The sequence below is a fragment of the Camarhynchus parvulus genome, chromosome 3, assembly GCF_901933205.1.
Source record: "Camarhynchus parvulus chromosome 3, STF_HiC, whole genome shotgun sequence".
NCBI lineage: Eukaryota > Metazoa > Chordata > Aves > Passeriformes > Thraupidae > Camarhynchus > Camarhynchus parvulus.
Genome location: NC_044573.1, coordinates 23,524,938 through 23,542,806, shown reverse-complemented (window position 1 = coordinate 23,542,806; position 17,869 = coordinate 23,524,938). Strand labels below are relative to the sequence as shown.

At 42.1% G+C, this 17,869-nt stretch overlaps 1 protein-coding gene across 5 annotated transcripts in view; it reads right to left on the bottom strand.

Moving 5' to 3' along the window:
- Positions 1-17,869, bottom strand: part of EML4 (EMAP like 4) — a 147,847-nt gene that overhangs the window by 80,317 nt on the left and 49,661 nt on the right. The window contains exon 1 of one of the 5 annotated variants that reach the window (XM_030944915.1): positions 7,094-7,840. The exons of 1 other annotated variant lie outside the window; for it this stretch is intronic. In XM_030944915.1, coding sequence (XP_030800775.1) covers positions 7,094-7,160 — 67 coding nt within the window. In that variant the 5' untranslated portion in view covers positions 7,161-7,840. Of the gene's footprint in view, positions 1-7,093; positions 7,841-17,869 lie in introns of those variants that run through there. 3 more of the 5 variants (XM_030944914.1, XM_030944912.1, XM_030944911.1) reach the window with 3 other exon arrangements.

The following is a 17,869-nucleotide window of genomic DNA, read 5'->3' as shown; positions in this document are numbered from 1 at the left end:
TGTAGTAACACCAATATTAACATTTGTTATTTTGCAAAGACAGTCTTTTAGACAATTCAGACTGCAGACCTGTCACCAAGTGTTGCCGCACTCTCCTTAGCAAGGACACTATCAACAAGTTCCCACAAATGCCCTATGAGGTAATTGTGAAATGAAACAGATTTAATTCATGACAGGGAAGAACTCTTGAACAGCATGGCAGACATTTCTATGTGTCACTGCACATATATTTTATAAAGATGCAGTTAGGTTGCTTCTGCAGAAATGAATACATAAAACTGAAGCCAGTTTCAAACATAATTTCAGTTGCTAATCCTGGGACTATTACACCTAAAATGGAAAACTCCCCAGAAAAGGGAGGAATTAAGTCTCACCTTTATTTAGGCCAAACCACGGAGCAGATTTCAGAACTGAAGCAAAGCAAGCACAAACACTGGCTAACAGTGTTACATGATGCTACTACTTCCCAGAGAAAAATCAATCACTGAACAGAACACTTTGGTTGGCATAGGCGGGCTAAGACCTTCTAAAATTTCACCTTGAAGGTATTTTATGTAGAAGTCCTACTCAAAATGGAACTATCACAGTCACTGTTGATAACTCACATGCACGTGTGCATGGAATTTGCTTAGCAGGAAAAATGCCTTTCTGTAAGGATGCTTTTTCCTTCCTTCTCAAAGGACCCTGCAGGGAAGCACACTTCTGTGTGGAATGTTTGCCAAATTTTGAACACTCAAAAGGGATGTATCTATCAAAGTTGCTTAAATACATCACATTTTGTATCATAAACAGATTACTTATCTGATATTCCTAGAGATGGGGTCTCTGAAGCATAAAAAATCTTCAGGTTTCTTTTCCTACTATTTGCTACAAAGTAACAGTTTTTAGGTAAAGAAACATAGCCCTGTAAATAGCAATAGTGACTGATCATGGATATTCCCAGTATTACAAATATTGCAAGTGCTGCAAATACTTGACAGGAAAACAAGATTTGAATATGGTTGGGACTAAGTGACAGCAGTGTCACAAATTACAAGTACATTGCATTTTTGCCCATTTACTTCCTTCTTCCTCAGAATAAAGGCATTAATCAATCAAGAACTGATAACAATCAAAGCCACCTCAGAAAGAGGAATTTTTATTTGCTATAAGACACAATTTAAGAAAAAAAAAATCAGGTTTTTCAGCAAAAGTACATGAGCACCAACACAACCAGAGAGCCTCTGCCACATCAGCTGTCAGTCCCTTGCAGATCCATGCCAAAGCTCTTCTCTGGTTATCACTGGGTAACACTTCCAGCTTTTTGTAACACATCAGGAGCAGCAATGCTAGGTTAGGCCTGCCTGAACCCACAGAAATAAAGTTTACAGATTTTTTAGTAATACACTCCAACTCATAGTGAAAAGTACTCTGGAAAAAGCTACATATTGTAGGTCTCCAGTGTTTGCAATTCAGTTTCATTCTCCTTTTTAAACCCTGGAGATTTGTATTTGTTTGATAACTGTGCGGGGAACAATCTAAAGCCAAAAAGATAATAGTTACTCTGAAAGCAGCTATTATCTTAAACCACTGAATTATCTAGTTCATTCCACTAATGCTTATGTTTTAGGACTGATTAATTCCACATACACTTACTAAGCATTAGCTATGCTAATTCAGCTATTTATACATAAAAAAGAACCATCCAGGAGGATACTATTTCCACATAATACTGCCAACCAAAATAACAGGATCCTTCATGCATGAAAAATATTCCTCCCACCACAACAGAATACACAAACAGGAACAAAATTATTTTATTACTTTTCAGCATCTTTTAACCTTTCCCATAATCTTATTTGACAACTTTTATTTTAATTTTAACAAAATATGCTTTTTTTGGGCTGCAGTGTGAGGTATGGCCAAATAAATCAGCAGGGAGCGAGCCCAAGAGAGAGTTAACAGCATCTCAGCTTCCATGCTGTGACTACACAAGCACACTGCTCTTACTCAAGACTAAATGCCAGCTTGTTTAACCTACTAATCCACATTTACTAACCTACTGTGTCAACATGCTCCAAGTCTCTGCCTTCACTTAGCCCTCTGCAACTCCCGTGCAAGCCCACACTCTTAAGTAGGTGTGACCATTCTTGCAGCCTGCAAGCTGCACAGGACAAAGTTCTCATGCCAGAGCTCTGTGACACGCAACATGTACATCTGGGGGAGCTGGGGCACACTTCCCAGAAAGGTGGAGAGGACAAGTGACCCTGCCACAGCAGGACCAGGAGCACAGCTCTGTCCCCACTGAACAAAATTCTAACAAAACATTATAGTAGAGAGTGATATTTTTAAAAGTTTGAACTGCATCCTTTAAAAAAAAAAAAGTTTGTCAATATTTTTTTTTTCTTCTCAGCAATTTTTCATGTCATTGCATGCCTAAAGATTTCCTTGACTGCAAAAATGCATAGAATATTGTGAAGATAGGCAAATAGAAGATTTCTTCAGTGAAAGCCATTAGATGTTTTCTTCAGTTTAATGTTGTTCATAAATAATCATTCAAGACTCTGAAGCTGAAAGCAACCAGAAACACTGGAAGACATGGAGTTTGTTTCCATACATTAAGATCAAATCTAAAGCCAAAACAACAAATTGTTCTAATTTTAATATTGATTCAGTCTGTAGTACTACTGTGTTGGGCATGGTTTCACTTGCTCTTAAGCCAGTCAAACCGTGGGCTGCTGCTAAAAGGGATGATCTTCCTTGAAGGATCAGGCTGCTTTTTCTGCCCCAGTATCTGCTTCAGGACATAATTCTTGGTGGTTACCTGATAGAAAACTTTTTCCATCCCCAGTTAGTTTTCAGTTGGATCAGCTCACTGGCCAGCTCCTGCCAAACCCCTGCCCAGCAGCCCTCAGGGCCACTCTGCCACCACACACACAGCATAACCCCAGCACAGAAACTGCACACCATCAGTGCAAACCACTCAGGGTGACACCTGCAGCTCTGATTTTTCCACCTCTATTATCTAAGAAAAGCAATCTCAAAAAATACCTTAATGCTCAAGACATTGTGGCATTTATTTACCAAATACGTCAAATCACGCAAAAACCTGAAGGGTCAACTCAAATCAGGTTCTCATGGAAGTGAACACTCCCTTTGATGCATTTCATAGGAATCAGAAATTAGACTGTGGATATTCCCATGGTTTTAAATGCTTCTGAAGAGCTTCACAGGCAAACAAGGGCAAACCCCAACAAATTCATGCATTTTTAGAACATACAAAGAACAAAAAAGATGCTGGAAGAGTAGAGCAAAGCAAGAAGACATGTCTAAATCCTGTTTTTATGATGCACAAGGGCATCTTCTCACCATGCAATAAAGAGCTGTGACTAATGGCTGTCATGTCTGGTTATTCCTTCTTCCCTGCTCACAGGGCAGGAGCTGCATGTCCAGCACTTCTCCTGTATTTCTTTTCAAGTTCTGCTCTCAAAGCTGCTCTGGCTCTGTGCAGAAGGAGCAGGCTGAAGAAGCCTGCTGCAAGAGGGAAGTTCCCAATGCCACCTCTTTCCTGCTAAACTTACTTCTGTGTGCCAAGCAGGGGTGTGATGTAGGGCTCATAAAGATACTTCTTTGATCAGGGCATTACTCAAAATTTGAGAGCAAAGACTTGGTGCTGAGAAAGTGCTTGCAGTCAGAACCTTTCTAGCTGACCTTTAATGACAAGTTTGCTGCGTCAACTCCACCTCTGACATTTCACCAATTCCGATACTTCAGCAACTTCCAAGTGTGACCTGCAGTTACTTCAACTTGCAATTACTTTCTGCAACTGCTAAAAAACACTAACCATTACCCTGCACAAGTCACTATTATCCCCTCAACCACCTTCTGATGACTAATACATGTTCCCAGAACTGCTGGGAGCCAGCTAGAGATCTTAACTGGCAAAACAGAAAAAAAAGTTACCCAAAAATGATAGTATAGTTTTAAAAGGTAACTATGAAGTTAAAGAAATGAGACCTCTACTGAGGCAAGATACTGGGCTTCTAAATAGGGTGAGATAAAAACCCCTCCTGACCTCTACAGTATTTGAAATTTTATGTTGCGTACACATAGCCCTGCATGCACTAGAAAGAAAAAGGCTCTTGCAACACCCCAATACTTACAGCACAGTCCCTTATGTCAGACACTAATTCAAATGAAATACTTTTGCATCAGCACCTGTGCAGGGAAGCAAGGCAGCAGGAACAGCAGTATGTGCCAGCCACTGTCACTGCCTGCCAGCGAGGCAGGTGGCAAAGCCACTGCCAGTCGAGGTGCCCTCCACAGCACAGTGACAGCCCCTTGCCAGAGGCACCCAGCCCAAGGCAGACTCAGTGTCACCCTGGAGAAACCCTGCAGAGCCACAGACAGAACCCCACCTTTGCCATCAATGTCTCCAGCAACTGGCCAACCCCACTGTGAAAAAACCCTAAGCACATTCTCTACTAGTCTTAACATTATAGACAAATGCATACAAATCAATTGCTTGGAAGCAAACAAACTTAAAAATACTAGGATGTTGGAGTTTGTTTGGTTTTTTCCCCATATATAAATACCAATTTCAATGTCAAGTGCCAGTGGAGGTGAATATTTAATCTAGAAGCATGCCAACTGAAGATTTGTTTGCAGGTAAATATTCCCCTGGGTCAAAGCGAAAATTTCTATCCTGGTCTGTATTGTCTGAGATAAATTCCAGCCCATATCCAATCTGATAGCTATCCTCTTCCTAAGGATATGTCTTTGCCTTAGCTTTAATTATAAAAGAGTAATTAGAAAAAATAAAATAAAATCTTTCCTACTGACACTAGACAAGCTTTTAAAAAAATTTGATTAAGCTGCCTATCAGCACTTGTACCCTATATATTAAAAGGAAATGCTAGTTCTTTACTGCTGAATTAGGAATTAATTTTCAGCTTTGGCAAGAAATTGGCAATGAGAGGTATGTACAATGACACCTGTGCACAAAAGAAAATCACAATTAAAGGCAGTAAAGCTCCTATGGAAAAGCATATCACTATAGGATATTTATTAAAAAAAATTATATGCAAAACTCTCACCTGAAATACCCTACTGTTAGTATAAAGCCTTAAGCTCCATTAAATAAAGCAAGAATGAGCACGTCCAGCCCAACAAAAAGAAGAAAAAAAGATACTTTCTACAACTTAATCTCAGGCATTTCCATACTTGTTAACAGTGTAAATTTGCTAAAAGCCCTCAAGGCTGAAGTTAGAAATTTCACAGGAACAAAGCACTTGTTGATTCTCCATCATACCAGTTTCTTATCACTCTAACTTCACACACAACCCAAAATACAGTCATTGGAAAGCCTGATATAAAGGCATATTAGGTTTAACCATACAAGTGGGAATCAAGTTTTAAATCAACAAAACACACTACCCTGCTAAGAATATCCAAAGCCACGTTTTCTTTTAATTCAAAATGCCAACTCTTATCCAGCAAAATGTTCAGTCTTTTATCAAGATTTTAGAAAAAATAATTTCCTAAGACACAGAAAAAAATTAAAATAGAACACGTGCATTCAGAAAAGAATGCATTTCTTGCATCTTATTTTGTTGGATTTCTATACAAAACTCAAAGGTAAGCAAATCCATAATGTCCCACTCACTTTGGAACTTCAAGATACGCCTCAAGCTAAAGTTTGAGACACTGTTACATTTTGTACAGACAATCACAGAAACCCCAGTTAAAAGCCATTAAAGTCGGTGCAAATGTTGGTCACGTAAACGTCTACATACTGCTAACAAAGCCCCAAGCTATAGCCATAAAATACACTGTTCTTTTGAATTTTGTTCTGAAGACAAACAGCTAAACATTAGCTTTTCTTCTCTACAGTAAAAATCCTTGCAAGCCTGCAAAAAAAATCACACAAAGCACTTAAAATGCTAACATTTCCAATTTACCCTCCCCTCTTTCTTGAGGGTTGCAACATCTTGAATTCTAAACCAAATGCTTTGAATTCTGAAGCAGATGAAGTACAGGGCACATTGCTCACTTTAACAAAGTACACTATAGCAAGGTCATTCCTTTCTTCCATTAAATGCCCATAGAAATCTATGCATTAAGCACTTGTTTGTTTTTAAGAAAACTTTTCTGTGGACCATCGTATTTTCGGCCGTAAGTTTCACGTGCAAAATGCTGCGTTTGTATCCAGATCGCAGGGCATGAATCAGCAAACAAAGAAGGGGCGCTCGCTGATGGGTTTCACTCGCGGTGAAACAGACAAGAGGTGTACAAGAGGAACACGCTTTATCTCTGATAGGATTTCTTGGTTAGGGCTATTTGGTCGGCTGGTCTTTCTAAGACCATATAGTTTTGGTAGCTACAGTCAGAACGCTACAATTAGTTACCTAATTCGCACTCAAGAGAGGCTGTGTTGAGAGCAGCTGTTAAAAGAAAGGAGATATGCACCGAAATATTTCATTTTTACTATGCCACCGGTAAAAACAAAGGGGGAAGAGGAAGAAGCCCTTAGTTCTGAAGGGCAAGTACAAGTTCCTCAGGCAGAGAAAGCCGCAGCAGGCTAAGCGAGCTTTTACTGCCGCCTGCCTGCCTGAGGCCCCGCCAGTCCCGCCGGGGCTTCTCCGGCTCTTCCCTCGGAGAGCGGCAAAGCGAGCGCTCCAAAGGGAAGGCTGGACACGCCAGAGCCGCCCGCCCTTCCACGGGGGCTGCCGAGGGACCCTCGCACCAAACTCTTCCCTGTCTCAGACCCGGCCCGAAGGGACCCGCGCTGCTCCGCGCCTCCTGTCCAGCCGGCATCAGCTTCATCTTTATCGCCTCCTCCGCTACCCGCACACTTCCCGATTTTATTTACTTGTCCTTCTTTTGTCAATTTTCTGGCGGTGCGGATGCCGCAGGGCAGCGCGCCCCTCAGCGCCGGGGCAGGCACACCTTGCGGGCTGCCGAGGGAGCGCGGAGCCACTCTCACACCTCGCAGGGCAGAACCTACCCAGGGCTCACAGGCTTCCCTTCCTCCCTTGCAGTGATGGGGAACGCGGAGCGGAGAGCTCAGGGGATCGCCCCGAGCGAGCCCTCCCGGCGCAGCGCGGTACTTTACCCGTGCAGAAGGCGGCGAGCGCCGAGGGGTCGCAGGCTGCGGCCAGGCAGGACAAGCCTTCCTCCATCCCCCCGGCCGCCAGCGCCGCCGAGCCGGCCCCGCCGCGCCTCAGCGAGAGCTCCCGCGCCCCGGCCCGACCGGCGGGCGCCCAGCACACGGTTCCGGGCCACCGAGCCCTGCCGGCCCTGCCGCCCGTTCCCCTGGCCCGGAGCGAGAGCGGGAGGCGGGGGCGGGACGGGCCGGGCCCGGGGAGGGGCCGCCCGCAGGCGCGCTCGCTGCGGCACCGGCCGGGGGCCGCGGCCCCCCGGGGCCTGCTCGGCCGGGAAGCGGAGCCCGCCGAGCTGCTCCCGAACGGGAAAGCGGAGCTGCTCGCACACGGGCACGGTCCTGCGCCCTGCCCACCGGGAACCGCAGCAATCGGAACGGACAGCCCGGCCCCGGGGCCACCGCGCCGCGTGGGGCTCACGGCCGGGGCACAGCGCCGCACGAACCATCAGCAGCCCACAGCATCCGTCTGTCCGTCCGCGCTCGGGCATAAAGAACCAGCAGCCCTGACTAACGACAGTACCCTCCCTCGACAGATGCAGATAAACCATTATTGTTTCAAAGCGTGTCTGTCTGTCAGAAGCGGCACGCATCCATCTATCGTCAGCCACAGCGCGACGCGAGGAGTGACAGGAGCAGTGACACGGGAGTTCACACGGGGGGGAAGAAGGGGGCAGCAGTTCGCTCAGTATTATATTGGAATATTTTTCACATGACATCGTTTCGAGACGAAAAAGCAATGACATCACTGGCAATATACTCATATCCATTATATGAAAACTAAGCAAAATATCATGGCTTAAAAGCAGCAGCTTTGCAAAGCTATCATTCTGTTCAGCAGAAGGGAACTCGTATTACAAATGCATTACAATCTATTTAATGTGATCATGATTTTGTCTGTCTTGCAAGACGAAGCACAGCCAGATGAGAACTAATGAATGCAACATGTGTTCATTCTTTTGGTAGCTGTGTCTGAAGCCAATTGGCAGAACGACTACAGCAAGATAAATGTCAAAACAAAACTATTTGTGAATATTGTACTGCATGTATTTTGACTCTTCTATCATACTTGAAATAGTTTATTATTTTCGAGATTTGCAAGCATATTAAATAACTCTGGATTAAAGTTTAGATTTCCAGACAGCAGTGGGTTAGTAAAAAAAAAAGGGGGAGGGGAAGTCTGTGTCCCCATTCAAAAAACAAGGAAGGGCAGTACTTTTTTTCCACCATCAGAAATGGTTGATGATAAGGTTAATAGGTTCATAAGGACACATCTAATTAGGACATCACACAATTGGTTTTGTGTGTTTTCCCCAGGATTAACAATCTACATAACTACAGTAGTGTATTTCTTTTCCATCAGCTCCTGATCGACTGGAGGAATCGACCTCTGCAGTGATCTAAAAAAAGAGATGGCAGTCAGCTGAACGCAGCTCTGCAGCATGAAGTCAGCCAGACAACTACTGTGATTAATACAAGGGGAAAGGACTAGGAAACTGCCTGGTGGAAGATGATAAAGCCTAAAAGGCAAGGGCACACAATTAAGGACCCTAATGAAACCATGAGCCTCAATACACAGTTGTGGCACTGGGACTGACCAAGAACCCACGTTCCCAACTTGTCCCAACCCCTACGTTGCATCAAGTCATTAAACAATCTTAACTGCGAGACAAAACACTGAGTCTTATCTTGGGTGGGTTGGGCAGACCGAGTAATTTAACACACACACTTTGGTATCCTTTCAAATTCAACATGCTTCCCAATACAGCTATGAAGCCTTGCAAGAAATGACAGGCAGAATGCCCCATGAGGCCAAACAGACACTGTAGTACTGGTTACATCAGTGCCAAGAGCAGAAAAGAGGCTTGATTGCAATCTGAACTGGCCATTAGTGCCCTGAACAATGACACGTTACATACCACTGGCAAAAAAGCATCCACTGTAGGTTCACACCAATACACTTCTTTTAGAATATATAAATTTTGAAGTAAAGCACATCATATTAAAAGAGTTAAGCTCTCTTATGTAAAATGAGTACAAAACACTGTTATTTCTGGGTATCTTAAACAGAGCTTAGTGTCTACTCTGTCAAAAGCATACAGGATGAGGCAGAAGGAACCAAAGCAAATGTCAGAGCACTGTTGGAATGATCCTCAGAACTCTAACTTTTGAAACAAGATTTCAGAAGGCCCAGTGTATACCTGGGCCTTCTGAAGATGGCAGAAGGACTCTCAACCCACCCATCTCCTATTCCCTGCTCAGCTAAAGACTTGATCAAAACTCCTCAAGTTGCCTTTAAATTTCTCATCATAACTTTGCCTCCTCATTAGGATTTTTCACTCTTCTATCTCTGGCCCTTCTATCATACCTGTCCTTCTAAGCCACCTATCTTCAACAGATATCTCTACACTTTTCAAGCCTAAGCACCATCTCAGGTCCCTCTTCCCTGCTGTTACTTAACATGAATGGTGGGTGATGAGGAAGTGCTCTTTTTAAGTATTTTAGATAGGCATAAGTAATGAAAAAATACTTAAAATATGGCACATACTAAAATAAAACACATACACAATCTAAGTCTTTGCTCAGGAAAAAACTCTCAGATTATTAGCAGTGCAGAGTGCATTGTTACACCATGAAAAAAAACTAACAAACACTCTTCCATCTAGCAAAAAAAAATAGCCTGTTAAAGACCACAAATGGAGCTCTGCACACTGTACAAGTACAGATTAGTTCATTGCTTGTTTATCCCCAACATACACATATTTAGGAACACCACACATCTGGTGTTGTTCAGAACAGTGAATGTCTCAAAGACTGCAGCAGCACCAGTTTATGACTGTACAAATTTTAGACATACTTCAGATTTTCAGGAATCAAAAAACACTCGAATGTGCCTTCTCTAAAAAGGAGGGAGCAAATGGCTTCTCCAGCTTTTGAAAACAGCCATAGGAAGACAGGAAATATTCAGTCACCACTTCCATATGAAAAGGAGAACAAAGCAGGTCCCCGTCAGTCCGTACGCAAAAAATTACCTTCCAGTCATCCAGAGCTAACTGAGGAAACCAGAGGTGCCCCCACCAAAGTCACCATGTCTCCAGCTGCAGAACAGACACTTGTACCCAGGACATTTTTAGTACTTAAAGAAAAAAAGAAAAAGAGAGAGGAAGATTATCTATTGAGCTTCCTTGGCAAATGATACTGCTCCTAAGAAAGCACCTGCCATATGAATTTTGGAAATCGGCTTTCACAGAAATAGGGTTTCTTAATTTCCCTCAGATTTAGGAGATTTCAGATCCAAGAGCTGCTGCATGAAGCAATCACAGTGTTATATTCCATCCAGAAGATTACTGGAAACTCTCCCTATCTACCTTTTATTCACAAAACCTGTAATTGCACACAAACATCACAAAGTGCTAACTGTAGTGACAATAGTTTAATGCCTGTCTTGCTGCTGAACTGCAAGAGGGCAGCAGTAGTTAATTTTGTTTCCTCATCTATATTAAATCTATCATGTTTCCACTAGCAAATGATCCTCCAATTATTTTCCTTTCTTTCTGAAAAGAAACTGCAGCAATGTTTCAGCTGGCAATTAACCTCACTGTCAAACAGTATCACCCTTCAGCAGCTGCCTTCATTTGCTTTACCCCACAGAAAAGAGAGAATAAAAGTAATTTTTTAAAGTAATTTTTTTAATAACCACCCAATTCCCAACTTTATTGCTTTGTCTTTAGAAGGAAAAAGTGTCTTTCAGTTTGTTTTTAAACCCATGTTATATCTGCTATCACCTAGCAAGCACAACAGACCAAAACCCTCTCATCAGGTGAGACAAAGTAATTAAACAGTTTTACAAGACACACTTAGATTAAGGATGCTCATTGCATCAAGCCTGTTTCCAGCAGTACTTGTGAGGTGTTCAGAGGCTGGTGAGCGAGCTAAAAAGGACAAGGATGATCTAGTAGGATCCAGTGCTTCCACTAACACCTGTGGGATGTGGCAGCTGCTGCTCGCTCCTCTTCACTCCAGGCACTGTAATAAACCCTAATAAGGTTCCATTCTCTGAAGCATTAATTCCCAGAGTGATGAAAAGCAGGACCTTTGACTAGGATTAAGGTCACTTAGAATTGGCATACAGCAGCATTACTGCTAAAATAAGCATCCCTGCCCTTCTCCTGCATCCTTCCCCTTCTCATCCTGTTCCTGCCAACACAGCTCATGGGGCTGCACAAGGAAGCACACCAGGAGACTGAACAGCATGAAACTTAACACATCAACATCAAAACAGGGAAACTCACCAGGCCAGTCATATGGTGTATGGCACAATGAGCCATGCTGCTGCAGCAGCAGGGAGGTGGCAGCACCCTCTGGAAAGAGTGGTGGGAATAGTGTCTGTCAACAGCAGCTCTGCCCGTGGATGACTTAAGGAGATTGTGAAACAGCTACATTTGTAAGTCACATTTCATTGCCAGAAACCCGAGCAAAGTAAGAACTGATACAGAAGAGAGTGAAGTCCCCAAGCAAGCAGTGCGAGGGCAGGATGCAGCAGAGAGCACGCAGCAGCGCCTGAGCCCTTCCCTTATCACCCCCTCCCAGACTAAACTGAGCTCCTTCATCCTATGGCATTTTTCTCAAATGAGCATGCAGAAAACACAAGAAACAAGAGGTGTACATTGGATCTGAAAAATTGTCTTGAGGCTGTCCTCCACAACTAAACCATACCCAGCTTTAAACTAAACTATACTAAACCTAGGTCAACCAGCCTAGGAAAGTGATCTAATATTTGTTGTCCAAAACCACATTGCTTAATTTGAAAAAGAAAACCTACAACAATACAGAGGCCTCCAAATGCAAATGCATATTTTAAGAATAACCACAGGAATGCCTATTTTTGTCAGGGGGTTTGCTACTGCAGCAGCTGTACCAACACAAACGGAGGTGGCAGCAGGCTGATGTGGAGGGTAGGAAGGGTGGCAATGTGTAAGGCTGGTATTTCCCTGAGCACAACACCAAACCACAGCTGTAGCATGCCTTCCGCTGCCTGCCTGGGGCACTTGCACAGCAGAGTGCTTGCAGCTGCCTTCCTGCCTATCCAGTAGACAAGGTGAAAAAGTGTTAAATCTAAAATGCAGGCACAAAAAGGTTTTTCTCCTGAAAATTCGTGTTAGGCGTAAGTTCCAGACCACATAACCTAGGTGGTGGCCCATGAAAATGTGCAACCCTGTCCATGAGGAAACAAAGTCTGAAGAGTGGCATCCTTGTTAGATACAGTCTGCATCTTTGTGGAGATAATCACAGTTTCATCTCTGGTCAAGAGCGGAGCTTCAAATGCACAAGATTTGCATAAGTGGTATTTTTAAAAGTACAGGTAAATTGTACAAGATTGTTCAGTATGACTCATTTCCATTCTCTGAAAGTGATCAGCAAAAGTTTGATTAATAATGACAACTAACTGGTGGTCTTAGTTATATCAAAGCTATGGTTATGGATGAGCTATGGTGAAATGACTGCTGTTTAATTATTTAGCTTATGCCAACAGAAAGATAAATATTACTTCTGCCACGCAGAACTGGGGAAACAGCAGTGCAGAAACCATCTACAAAGTGTTTTCCAATAAAGCACTTACAAAATAAAATATCTACTCCTAGAAATATGACACTGCTTAAGAGTTGTGTATCCTTTGAGAAAATGATTAAATGCCATTCCTGCATGTCAAAACATCTCCAGATGCTGGCTGTTTCCATTAACATGTTGCTGCAATAGTGACTATTTTTACTGCTTTTAAAAGTAGTAAAAAATAAACTAGGAGTTAAAAAACCAAGAAGTTTCTCGCTTACTATCCACTCTGAAGTGCTGAGGAGGTAGAAAAGCCTTTATGAAAAACCTCCACCAAAAAGCACAGTCCTTCCCACAAAACTAGCTCTGGTTAAGGACATCCAGCACAGGACCTGTGGATGCACAGAGGGCTTGCACTGTGGGTGACCAGCTCAGCTGTGCACTGGGTGACATGTGACTGCACTGCCACCACCCCAGCCCATCCCAAAGGGTGGCTCGGACATATGGCAAGCCATGGAGATGAGGGACAAACCTCACAGGTGCCTGTCTGGCGTCATCTACACCAACAGGAACAGCTTTTGGCTCCAGACTTCTGCATAGCCAGTATAACCAAAATCTTCCACCCGAGGGCTGGGGTGATCGTCCCCATTTGTGATCACGCAGCAGAAACACAGCATCTCTCATTTAAATGTTACCTAGTACATGCAATTGTGATGTAGGTGTCAGACCTTAAGCTATTACTCCACTTCAGAGTCTGACCTTATCAAAAGATCATTTACAGCCACACAGTTTTGACATATTATATATAGCAGCTGTACAGTCCATAAATTAATTACCCTTCTGATGGCACAGACTACCAAACAAAGTGGTTTAAAGGGAATCTGTAGAAACAGCTTTATATCCATGTCATTCCTTTAAATTTAGTTGACAACAAGATTTTTGTACTCTTAAGGAAAATGGGTCACACTAATACACATCATGTTTTATTTATAAATGTAGGATTGAACTATTGTGAAATCCCCAGGCAGGGTTTACGACCTATGCTAAAACACACAAGATACACATTTGTGGTTTTTTCAAAATGGCAAGTGTGGAAATTCCTGTTTACTTCTCTTGCTTTACACTTGAGTAGTGTTCTTAGTATCCTAAAACTTGGTGAATGTAAAACGGGAAGAACAAGCCATACTATTTCCACAAATTGCTTGATAAAAAATTGTCTTTAGAAGGAATCACATTCTGTGATCCACATACAGAAGTCAAAAGAGACCTTTCAACTAAGTTAAAAATAAAATCTGCCAGACTAGAAGTCATGCTTACTGGAAAGCCTGAGTAACACCACGGACATTAACATATGGACATTCTTCCTTCCTGTAGGAATCGCAGTATTACAAAAAACCTGGCACAACTGACACCTTTGCCAGCCTCTCTCTCTGGAGAGTAACCAAAGGACAGAAAGAGACAAGAGTAATGGCACCCCACCATTTTAACTGGTAGCTCTTTCACAGGAGTTGAGACCAAGGTCAGCTCTTGACTACAGAAGTGTGTTGGTATTGCCAGAAAATAAACCATCAGTAGGTCAGAAAAAATAATTTCTTCCTCTGGATCACCAATCTTGTTATGACAGCTAAAGGTCAAAGCAAGGAGCAAACAGGCTAATTTCAAAGAGGGAGAAAAAGAGAGAGGGAACTGTGATGTGCAGTAGAGGTCTAAGGGAAGTGACAGACTAAACAGCTGTGTCAAGACAAGGACACACCATTCCACAGGGGAAAAACATCACACAACAAAAAATGGAGAAGGTCCTTGATGGCTTTAAGAAACACAGTTGTATTTTTCAAGAATCCAGCTTACCAAAGATTCGGAGACTGACTAAAGGTCAGAAGCAGCAGGAGTTTGACAGTATCCTATTACCTAAGAGGCATTTCCACACACTGTGGAACCACCAGCCCCAAGAGCTGGGGATGGTTATGGCAACACATGATCAAGCTCACTATGTCCTTACTTCACCACCAGAAACTCCTGTACTCCAGATCTGCCTAGCTACCATCAAGCAATAAGAGCTGGAAAACAAGAGAACACTCTAGAACACACTGAAATCACACATTTAAAAGGCATTTAATTGAGCCTCAAATGCAGAGTTTACCCATCTGTTCCTTGAGAAGGACAAAGTTCATGAGCTAAGTGAATAGAATACATGGGGTGATAGGGCTACAATGAAAAGCAACTTCTTTGCTAACAAAAGACACAATGGTATTGAGTGCTCTAAGCTCCCAGCATTCTAGGATAAGGAATAAACTCTATATATTTGCATACAAAGTAAACTAAACTAATTTAAAAAACCCCTATTTTCATGCCCTGCCTTTTTTTTTTTTTTTAATACAGACTACAGAAGCATCTGTATATTTTTAATATGCAACAGCATGAAGGTCACAGTATTCATCTAACTAGCTGATAACATGCAGGTCTACACAATGAATCACAGAATGGTCTGGGTTGGAAGGGACTTTAAAGTTCATTTAGTTCCAACCCCCTGCCACGGGCAGGGATACCTTCCACTAGAGCAGGTTCTTCAGAGCTCCATCCAACCCGGCCTAGGACACTTCCAGGGATGGGATATCCACAGCTTCTCTGGGCAACCTGTTCAAGTGCCTCACCACTCTCACACCAAAATATTTCTTTCTAATACTGAATCTATAACTACTCTCAATTTGAATCCATTCCCCCTTGTTCTGTCACTACTGGCTCTTGTAAAAAGTCCCTCTCCATTGTTCCTATCACCCTAAAAATTTCTCAATTCTATGCTGAACAATCCCAAATCACCTAGCCTTTCCTCATAGGGGAGTAATGAGCACAAGATTTTTAGGCAGAAACCTGACAAACACCTTTACACATAGTTTCTTTTAATCCAAGTTTCAGGGATTGTGTGTGTTTCTTTTTTAACACTAAGTTCTGAATATACAGCTTCCATTTGAAATAAATATAAGCTATGAAATGGACTACAAATACTTTCATATCAGCTTGCACCATGTTTAAAGCACTCCACAAAACCAAATGGAGAATTACAGAACTTTTAAATGCACATGATTACACAGATCATAAATTATGGACATAATAAAGTATCATTACATTGATGTAATCAGTGTAATGATGCATCTATGCATCATTGTAATGCATCTATGCAACAATGTAATGACCATCTATGATGCTCTCTAGTATTCCAAATTTTTAAAGTAACACCTGGCCTCAAGACAGTCTTGAGATATAAAAGATGTCCAAACCTTAGTAAAATGATCCAAATTACTTAACAGAAATCACACACAACAGAAGTTACATCTGACCATTGAATTATTCAGTCCAATATACAAGTTCCCAAAAAACCACACATTCCTCTTTTTTTCCTATCCTCAGGCCAAAAGAATTTATAGAATGTTCAAGAAGTTTTAGTCAAAACAAGATAAGAAGATAAACAGTAACAGTGATTTATCTATAAGTCTGTAATTACCACAGAAGCTTACAGGACACTGAGCACCAGACAATGTTACAATTTCAGTGTTTTATTTAGTAGCAATGTTTTGCCTGTTACCTCTATAAACAGGAAGACTCAGCTATTTCCTTCAACTGCTAGTGACTTGGTATCTTAACAGAGCCCACAGGAAAATCTGCTTGAAAGTAACAAACCTGTAATGACATTTTATTCTATTTCTCCATGGCCTGTATCTACAGCATGAATGTGTGTTGGTTTGTTGAGTTGTTTGTTTTTGAGGGTTTTTCCAACATAAATGAAGGCTTCTGCAGGAAAGCATGCACAACCAAATGATATTGGAAGATATCAGATCAAAAGGAATGGTATTAGATAGCAATGAGAAGATTGGCTTAAATACCAAGAAAACTCCAGTCCCCATTTCTGAAGTCTTCACTAAATGTTGCATGTTCCTTTAGGCATCATTTGAGGATGCATCCCACTGGCAATGTAACAGATTTGAAGCACATTCTTCCCCATCAAATACAGTTTTTCACTATTCTGTCAAATGGCTCAATATTCTGCCACCCCCACGAAAATAAAGTGCAAAATTTTACTACAGCAACCAGGAATTAATGAATTGTTGCAAGTCACTTGTGCAGCTTTCCTACACTTGCATAGCTCAGACATGTAACAAATTTACATAGACACATTTGTATAGCAGAACGAACCCTCAAAACCACCTTGTATTAATGTCTGTCACCCTGCAAGGTAGCTTACAAGGAGGAAGTTCCTTCCAGCTCCTCTAAAACAAAGTTAAGAGAGAGCAGCTGAGGACTGCAAATGAGTATACTTCACACCTTTCAAGATTTTTCTTAACAGAAGATTTATACCTGAGTGCTTTTCTTTGCTAAGCTCTTGACAGAATTCAAATCACTCGTTTTGTCTCACCACAGGAGAATTACTTGATTTAATGAGTAACTCATTTGATGGGTAATCAGGCAGCTGATTTTATCTGCTTCATTGCTATCGAGAGGTCAGCACTACCTTCCATTAAGGCAAATTACAGGTTTTCAAGCATACCTGCAATCAGATGAAATCAAGTTTGTTCTTGCAGCATCCTCAAAGCCCACAGAGGATATGTGCATTGGAGGGACGTGGGGAGAAGTGGAAAGAGGAGAATTAAATTAACCAATAATTTGGAGGAAGCATCTTACTGTTTTCACTGATGAAATCAGATCTATGGCATTAAAAAGGACATGAGAGTACATGGCTTATTCGCATTGTCTCCTTCCTGTTCTCATTTATAAACCAATTGTTATTCTTAGGCAGGATAGAAAGGAACATTGGAAGGAATGTACCAGCAAACAGTAAGCTGAGTTTGTAATCCAGCCTTAATCACCCACCTGAAGAGCCACACAAAGTGGTCTGCAATTATGCTACAACTGAGACCACTGAGCAAGGGCATCACATGTAAACATCAACATATGATAAGCATTTAGTCTACTTAAAGAAATCACTTTTTCAAAATAAAAATAGCCTTAATCTATAGCCACAGTAATGTTTAAATGTTAAACAGTTGTTTATTTCCGTGAAGCTCTCCAGGCTACAAGAACACAACTCAAAGCAATGCCTTGTGTTCTCTGTACCCCATACACACCTATGAGGTGTGGAGCACCTTGATGCAGGTGGGGACAGCAGAGTGGCTTTCCAGCACAGGTCCA